The sequence below is a fragment of the Peromyscus leucopus genome, chromosome 1 (assembly GCF_004664715.2).
Source record: "Peromyscus leucopus breed LL Stock chromosome 1, UCI_PerLeu_2.1, whole genome shotgun sequence".
Taxonomy (NCBI): Eukaryota; Metazoa; Chordata; class Mammalia; order Rodentia; family Cricetidae; genus Peromyscus; species Peromyscus leucopus.
The window spans coordinates 131639411-131649171 of NC_051063.1; the positions used below are offsets into that span (position 1 = coordinate 131639411).

At 39.8% G+C, this 9761-nt stretch overlaps 1 protein-coding gene across 1 annotated transcript; it reads left to right on the forward strand.

Annotated features, from left to right (window-relative positions):
• Positions 1-587: 587 nt before the first annotated feature.
• LOC114687944 (mitogen-activated protein kinase 6-like) lies at positions 588-3997 on the forward strand. Its single transcript, XM_037198293.1, has one exon. It carries the CDS (start codon positions 1304-1306, stop codon positions 3473-3475), a length of 2172 nt encoding a protein of 723 aa, XP_037054188.1. The 5' UTR covers positions 588-1303; the 3' UTR covers positions 3476-3997.
• Positions 3998-9761: the final 5764 nt, after the last annotated feature.

Here is a 9761-nt window from a genome sequence, read left to right on the forward strand (position 1 = left end):
TACTTTACATTGGATTGGATTGTTTTATATTGTATACAAATTTGAAACTGATATTGTTAGAAAATGCTATATGTATATTTCTAATTGTATTTATTCCATCCATTTAACAATGTAATGCAAATTTCTGATCCTTGAATGTTATTATTACCAACTATTAGGATATAAAGAAATGAAAGTTAGTAGTTAAACATTACAATAGAACTTTTAGTCATATTAGATATGTTTTAAAAAATTGAGCAGAGATGTTTTAGACAGGTCATCTTCAAACCCTTCAGAGATCTATAGAATATGGCATTTAAAATGTTTTAATAACTTAGAAAAATTTTCTTTTTTGAGACATGTCAGCTCCTGGCAGTACTAATCTACTTCAGGGAAAATATGGGCATTGAAGAAACTGCATATGGAGTCAACTTTCCTTGTGGCAAAAGTTAGCCACTGGACAACAAAGTATCCTCAAATCAACAGGACAAAATGGACAGACAGAACACGAAACAAGGGACTACTGATTCTTGCCAAAACAAGTGTGGTTATGGCTTTATCAAAAGGCATCTTCTGGACATGGCGGCGACTGCGGCAAAGCAAGAGCCTCGGAGACGCCGCCGCTGCCGCCAGCACAGCCGGAGACCTGAGCCGACCTTGGGGGCTGTCCGCGGGCCCCGCACACTCTCGATGAGTCGGAGGAGTCCCGTTGTATCAGAGTAAGATGGACGGTAGCTTTGATTGTGATTGTGGTGAGCTGGAGCCACCTGATCACTAACAAAAGATACCTGTCAGCCAACATCACCAGGGCTTCCTGTTGAAATACATAACAAGGAAGAGAGGAAGCAAAGGGAATAGTGCTTTCAGCGCCTTAGGATGCTGCTCAGGACCAGTCCAACACTGAATGTATCTGCACTGTGAGAGGATGTCCACGGAGGCCTGCCGGGTGCATATTTATTCACAGTTTTGTCCCATGTTAAGTCGGTTAGCATAGTCTATCTGAGTGCATAGTATGTCATTTCATTCCGTTTGAGTTTCTTGAGTGTTTTCTTTAAATGTCTGCAGAGTTGCTGCCCTTCCTTGAACTATGAGCACTGCAATCTTTTTGATTCTCAGTATGAATAGAGATTTTTGAGCTTTAAGTCTGAGGGGAACTCAGCGGGCCTGGTTGGCGTCTGCAATGAACATCAAGAAACCATCGTGCTGTGGAAACAGAATTGTTTTTCTCCCTTTTTGAGAGATCTTTCCTTTTGATGCCAGTTGTCTTCCTTGTTTACACAAGTTCAACAATTTGAAAGGAAAAGTCAATTGTAAGGGTTTCAGAATGGCAGAGAAATTTGAAAGTCTCATGAACATTCATGGTTTTGATCTGGGCTCTAGATACATGGACTTAAAACCATTGGGCTGTGGAGGCAATGGCTTGGTTTTTTCTGCTGTAGACAATGACTGTGACAAAAGAGTAGCCATCAAGAAAATTGTCCTCACCGATCCCCAGAGCGTCAAACATGCTCTCCGTGAAATCAAAATTATTAGAAGACTTGACCATGATAACATTGTGAAAGTGTTTGAAATTCTTGGTCCCAGTGGAAGCCACTTAACAGATGATGTGGGCTCTCTCACGGAGCTGAACAGCGTCTACATAGTTCAGGAGTACATGGAGACAGACTTGGCGAACGTGCTGGAGCAGGGCCCTCTACTGGAAGAGCATGCCAGGCTTTTCATGTATCAGCTGCTACGTGGACTCAAGTATATCCATTCTGCAAACGTACTGCACAGAGATCTCAAGCCAGCTAATCTTTTCATTAACACTGAAGACTTGGTGCTGAAGATAGGTGACTTTGGTTTGGCACGGATCATGGATCCTCATTATTCCCATAAGGGTCATCTTTCTGAAGGATTGGTTACCAAATGGTACAGATCTCCACGACTTTTACTTTCTCCTAATAATTATACTAAAGCCATTGACATGTGGGCTGCAGGCTGTATCTTTGCTGAAATGTTGACTGGTAAAACCCTCTTTGCAGGTGCACATGAACTTGAACAGATGCAGCTCATCTTAGAATCTATTCCTGTTGTGCATGAGGAAGATCGTCAGGAGCTTCTCAGTGTGATTCCAGTTTACATTAGAAATGACATGACTGAGCCACACAAACCGCTAACTCAGCTGCTTCCGGGAATTAGTCGAGAAGCACTGGATTTCCTGGAAGAGATTCTGACATTCAGCCCCATGGATCGGCTAACAGCAGAGGAAGCGCTTTCCCATCCTTACATGAGCATCTACTCTTTTCCAACGGATGAGCCAATTTCAAGCCATCCTTTTCACATAGAAGATGAAGTTGATGATATTTTACTTATGGATGAAACACACAGTCACATTTATAACTGGGAAAGGTATCATGATTGTCAGTTCTCGGAGCATGACTGGCCTATTCATAACAACTTTGATATCGATGAAGTTCAGCTTGACCCAAGAGCTCTGTCTGATGTCACCGAGGAAGAAGAAGTTCAAGTTGATCCTCGAAAATACTTGGATGGAGACCGAGAGAAGTACCTGGAGGATCCCGCCTTTGACACTAGCTACTCTGCTGAGCCTTGCTGGCAGTACCCAGATCACCACGAGAACAAGTACTGTGATCTGGAGTGTAGCCACACCTGTAACTACAAAACAAGGTCACCATCATATTTAGATAACTTGGTATGGAGGGAGAGTGAAGTTAACCATTACTATGAGCCCAAACTTATTATAGATCTTTCCAACTGGAAAGAGCAAAGTAAAGAAAAATCCGATAAAAAAGGCAAGTCAAAGTGTAAGAGGAACGGATTGGTCAAAGCACAGATAGCGCTGGAGGAAGCATCCCAGCAACTGGCGGAGAAGGAAAGAGAGAAGAGCCAGGGCTTTGACTTTGATTCCTTCATAGCAGGAACTATTCAGCTTAGTTCCCAGCAGGAGCCTGCTGACGTTGTTGACAAGTTAAACGACTTGAATAGCTCAGTGTCCCAGCTAGAATTGAAAAGCTTGATCTCCAAGTCAGTCAGCCAAGAGAAGCAGGAAAAGGGGATGGCGAACCTGGCTCAGCTGGAAGCCTTGTACCAGTCCTCCTGGGACAGCCAGTTGGTGAGCGGCAGCGGGGAGGAGTGTTTCCTCATCAGTCAGTTCTGTTGTGAGGTCAGGAAGGACGAGCATGTGGAGAAGGAGAACACGTACACCAGCTATCTGGACAAGTTCTTTAGCAGGAAGGAAGATTCTGAAATGCTAGAAACTGAGCCAGTTGAGGAAGGGAAGCGTGGGGAGAGAGGACGCGAGGCAGGGCTTCTGAACGGCAATGGGGAGATCCTCCTGAGCAAGCAGCTAGAGTCCATAGGCACTCCGCAGTTCCACAGTCCAGTGGGGTCCCCACTCAAGTCCATCCAGGCCACGTTAACACCTTCCGCTATGAAATCTTCCCCTCAAATCCCTCACAAGACATACAGCAGCATTCTGAAACATCTGAACTAAACACTCAGCAGACATTTCTCTTTGTTCTTCATGAGATGTGTTGTCTTTTTTTATCACTAATGTTCTAAGTCAATTTTTTACTTGAATCAGAAGGTGTCATTAATTTGCAAGGAGTTTTCTTAGTTCTCGGTTTGTAAAATGCAGACTTTTTCTACATGTGAGTTAGTTTTCATTTGAACTGGCATGTCATTTGCACACATACACACAAAGAATAGAGCAAAACAATGCAGTGCAGGAGGAGACGAGATGCGCTAGGGTGAACAGACATTCTCATAGACCAGTGACCTGCTTTACGGGAAACAAAACCTTGCCTTGAAACTTACACAGTGAGACTGTACATAATTGCATGAAAAGATCTATTTTTTTCCTGAAACATTTTTCATTCATTAGTATTTTCAAGTTTTTCATACTGTACACATTTCTTAAGACACATGATACCAGCAGCAACTGAAAACGAATGCCGAATTTGGTACACATGTGTTATCTACCTCAAGGTAACAAAAGTATGTGGCGAAACATAAACCACCCATAGTGCTCCACGGCATCTGCACTTCTATCCAGCCAGCGTTTATCGTAGTAAACTATTGAGACCCGTTCACCGTTTATAAATGTCCTGGTATTCATTCTTAATAGTGAGTGTTAAATACATCACATCTTATTTATTTTTAGCGAATCAGTATATTTTCTGTATTTAATTATAAAAGTTAACTTAGTTTTAAGTTTATTTGCAACTGCCCTTTTTTCCATTTGGCACTATGGTTTGTTGCCTGCCAAGCTGATGACGTCAGCTTGCCCTGAGGCTGTCCATGTACGTTAAGTAAAGTACTCACTGTGTATAGGAATCTGTATTTTGGAGGTGCTTGATCTATCTACAAAGAAAAATTAGGAATTTATTATAAAATGCTCCTAGAAGTCTTAATTGTGTTTATTTTTTAAAAACTTGTAATGTTAGACTTGTGTGCATGGAAGTAATTAAGGTACATCATTATTGTAGTTTAAACATTGTACATGATAAGCCTCCCCCCCCCCCCCGTTTTTACTGTATGTTTTTATTGGATGATCTATTTCCCATCCCTAGGCAAGCATGAATAAAATTAGGTTAAATGTAAAAAAAAAAAAAAAAAAAAAAAAAAAAGGCATCTTCTGAGGCCAGGACAATACGGCCCGATCCCTGAAATGGCCTTCGCATCCGGAAAAGGTACGGTGCCCTTTTCTTCAAAGCAGCTTAACAGGCAGAGGGCCGATGGATTCTGTTGTACAATGGAACAGCAGCTGAAAGCTCATGCCTCTCAAAAGTAGACTGGCATTTAATAGAGGGATGTGGAGAAGAAGGGGATGCTGAGATGAAGCCATATATACACAGCCAAGAAGAATGGACAGTTGAATTTAAAAACTCTCAACAATTTCCAGAATTTTAAAATCCTGAATCATGACAGAACACTAGTGGAATTCAGGTGTTTCTGGTACGTGGACTGCTCTCACCCAATGTGAGGTTGAACTGTTGACCTTGTGTACATCCTACTTCCAAATGAGTCTGTCAGATACACTGAGCCTATAGGCTGAAGATGATGCCCCAACACTGCGGAGAAACCTCAGGTGACTGCCCAGGCAGCTGGCTGTTTCTGTCAACTCACAAAATTTTTGGAAGTTGCTTGGATGCACTTCCTGTTTTTATTTTTGTTAGCTAATATTATTCCCTTCTTGGTCTCTGAGGGAGTTGAAGATTAGTTAGTTATGGTTGAAGATTAGTTAGTTATAGTTGAAAATTAATTAGGATAGAAAATGCATTAGATACATCTTGGATTTACCAAAATAGGATAGAAAATGGAATTATTTTCTCTGATTTGTCAAATACCTGTTTAGGTATTTATTACTTGTATATATTGTATATAGTTATTGTACTTTTGTATATAGTTTTTCTTTTGTTAGTTATAACCTTTTGCTTTTTTTCTTTTTATTAAAATAGAAAAGGGGAAATGTGGTGGTAATCTAATTGTTCTGAAATATTATTTTGATTGTATGTTAATAAATAAAGTTGTCTGGGGTCAGAGCTATTAAAGCCATAGCAAGAGTGTGGCGGTGGTGGCACACGCCTTTAATCCCATAAGATCTCTGTGTGTTCAGGGTCAGAGCTATTAGAGCCATAGCAAGAGTGTGGCGGTGGTGGCACACGCCTTTAATCCCATAAGATCTCTGTGTGTTCAGGGATACAGTCAGCATTGGAGACATATACCTTTAAGACCTAGGGGGCTGTACATTCAGACGGTGACGAGGCAGTCATGTGTTTGGGTTTACAACCAATGAGAAGGCAGAACAACATACTTTAAAAAAACTAACCGACAGGAAGTAGGTCTCTTTTCGCGAAGCTGGGACAGCAGAAGAAAGGGTGAGATTTAGCTCTGAGCTCTGACCTCTTGGCTTTCTCTTTTACATTGTTTCTGTGTTTCTTATTTAATAAGACGGTTGGTTACATCAACAGAAACACATATGTAAACATAACATAACCAATAGAATACATGATATGGAAGAGAGAATCTCTGGTGTAGAGGATATAATAAATGAAATAGATTCATCAGATAAAAAATTACCAAAGCCAAAAAAAGCATAACACAGAATGTCCAGGAAATCTAGGACACCATGAAAAGGCCAAACCTAAGTATAATAAAGATAGAACAAGGAGAAGAGTACTATCTCAAAGGCAAAGAATATATATTCAACAAATTAATAGAATAAATCTTTCTCAAATAAAGAAGGAAATACTTATGAAGATACAAGAAGTCTATAGAATACCAAACAGATGAGAACACCCCAAAAAATGTCCTCTCATCACATAATAATTAAACCACTGAACATACAGAATAAAGAAAGAATATTAAGAGCAACTAAGGAAAAAGCCAAGTGACTTATAAAGACAAACCCATCAAAATAACACCAGACTTCTCAATGGAGATTTTGAAAGCCAGAAGGTCCTGGAAAGATGTAATGCAGACTCAAAGAGAACTTGGATGCCAGCCTAAAATAATATACACAGCAAAACTTTCAATCACCAAATATGGAGTGAACAAGACATTCTAATATGGTGGTATTTTATTTGTACTGAAATGTGATTTTCACTGTATGTTAATAAATAAAGTTGCCCGGGGGTCAGAGCTATTAGAGCCATAGCAAGAGTGTGGTGGCAGCAGCGGTGGCAGCAGTGGTGGCACACGCCTTTAATCCCATCACTTGGTAGAAGAGCTAGGTAGATCTCTGTGTGTTCAGGGATATAGCCAGCATGGGAGACATATGCCTTTAAGACCTGGAGGGCTGTACTTACAGGCAGTGATGAGGCAGTCATGTGTTTGAGTTTACAACCAATGAGAAGGCAGAACAGAAAGACTATTTAAAGACAGACACACAGGAAGTAGCTCTATTTTGGGGAGGTAGGAGCACTGCAGGAGATAAGATTTTAGCTCTGAGCTCTGACCTCTTGGGTTCTCTTTTACATTGGTTCTGTGTTTCTTATTTTAATAAGACGGTTGGTTACATCTACACTCTAAGACAAAATCAGATTTAAACAATACCTGTCTACAAATCTAGCCTTACAGATAGCACTAGGAGGAAAATTCCAACCTAAGGAAGTCAGATGCATCCACGAAAACACAGGCAACAGATAATCCCACAGCAGTAAACCCCAAAGAAGAGAAATACACACACACTACCATCAATAGATAACAGGAAATAATGATCACTGGTCATTAATATCCCTTAATATCAATGGTCTTAAGTCACCTATAAAAAGATACAGGATAACAGAATGGATACAAAAGCAGGACCCATCTTTCTGCTGCATACAAGAAACATATTTAAACTTCAGTGTCAGACACTACCTCAGAGTAAAAGGCTGAGAAAAGTCCAATCAAATGGACTTAAGAAGCAAGCTGGTGTAGCTATCCTAATATCTAACAAAATAGAATTCAAACTAAAATCAATCAAGAGAGATAGAGAAGGACATTACATACTCATCACAGTAAAGATCCACCAAGATGAAGTTTCAATTCTGAACAATTATGCCCCCAATACTGGGGCAACCAGATATGTAAAAGGAACATTCCTAAAGCTTAAATCACACCCCACACATTAATAGTGGGAGACTTCGACATCCCACTCTCACCACTGGACAGATTTGTCAGATCAAAATTTAACAGAGAAATAAGTGACCTAACTGATATTATGATTCAAATGGACTTAATTGATATCTAAGGAATATTCCACCCTAATGAAAAAGAATGTACATTCTTCTCATCACCCCATGAAACATTCTCTAAAATTGACCATATACTTGGCCTCCACAATTTTTGTATGAATTGTTTCTGGATGACTGAACAGGAGTCTAAATGAAACCATTCAAAATCCTTGGCTCAGCAGTTAAAAATTTGAGTTTTTGTGGAGTACCACGGTTTAATTCCCAGCATCCAAATCATGGCTAACAATTGTAAGCAAACTCCATTAATGTTATCCAATACACTCTTTCACATACATGGGTACTAGTTCCACATATGGTGCACTAATATACATACATGCAAAACCATTACATACATAAGATAAAATAGATAAATCTACAATTATTTTAGATAAAATTGTTCGTACATGTGGAAATATTTTGTCTACCTTTTTTATTCAACAGTGAATATCTGCTTGTCTTTTTTGTCACATAAATTTAGAGTATTTTCTGTGTTTGACAATTTCTACCCAGTATCTATTTACAAGAATATGATCTATTATTTCTGTTTTGTTTTTAATAGTAGAGCCCCACCCTGTTCCTATTTCACATATATGGAACGCTACATAACAAAAAGTAATAATTTTGATTGAGTATAGAAGTGTTGAGTAGAATATACATCTGAAATTATTAAAATAAAAAATGTAACACTCAGAAATGCACATAATATTACAATGCAACATAAGCATGTATATAAGAAACAGTCAAAATCTGAAGTGGATAATGCACAAGCTTTTCAATTGAAAGAATGCACAAGGGAGACTTTCTATTACAATATCCTTTCCCCTTTCTTTCTTATCTGTCACCATTAGCACATACTTCTCTTAAAGATATGGGAAAGTTAATGTGGTTTAAAGTATAAGAATTCAGAGAAAACTGGTAGATTAAATAATCAATGTAGCACATCTTACAGATTTGTATATTTATTTCTGTCCTTTCTCTTATTTTCTCAAAAAACATAACATTTCAATCCTAAAGCATAAAATTCAGGTCCAATAAAAATGTGTAACTGGAGAGCCCACCAGCACCCAACTGGAATAAGAGGTGAGTCTTTATCCTCATACCCCAACACCCAGCCCCTATGCTTTGCACCCAGGGGCATTACCCTGTGCCCCCATACCACCACACATTGCAGTCCCAGTTTCAGGCCATTGGGCGGGCAGACCTCCTGCAGACAGGCTAGACTACCACCATCCCCCATCATACCCTGCAATCCACAAGCCCCACTTCCCCCAAATCCCACACAGCCTCTGAGACTACAAGTGTTCCTTGAGACAGAGCTTGAAAGTGCCCAATGGGACTAAGAGGTGAGTCTTTGTCTAGGTGGCACCCAGGCCACAACCCTGTGGCTCCACAACACCACCCATTGAGGTCCCAGTCTCAAGCCAATAGGAAGGCCCCCTGCAGACAGGTCAGACTACAATCATCCCCCCATCAAACCCTGTAACCTACAAGCTCCACCTCCCCCAAATTCCACCAACCATTGGAGACAGCAAGTGTTTGCTGAGACAGAGCCTCCCAAGCCAGATTGAACTAAGAGCTGCTCCCTGGGACAAAGAGTCTATCAGTGCAAAAATACAGTCAACAAAATTAAACCAATAAGGCTCCATCAGAACCTACATCAGCAAGACCTGAACATACAAACACAGAAGAAATTAATCTTAAAAAATGACCTTAAGAAGATGATAGAGATCTTTATAGAGGAAATGAAAAATCCCTTAAAGAATTCAAGGAAAGGTCAAACAATAAATGGGAAGAAATCAGTAAATCTCTTTTTAAAAGCCAAGAGAAACAATTAAACCCTTGAGGGAATCAGTTCAAGATTTCAAAACTGAAATTGAGACAATAAAGAAGACACAAAGTGAGGGAATACTGGAAGTGGAAAATCTGAGTAAACAAACAGAAACTATAGATGCAAGCATAACCAACAGAATGCAAGAGATGGAAGAGCAGATCTCTGGCAGTGAAGATACAATAGAGGAAATAGAATCATCAGTCAAAGAAAAAAACTAAATCCAAAAAGTC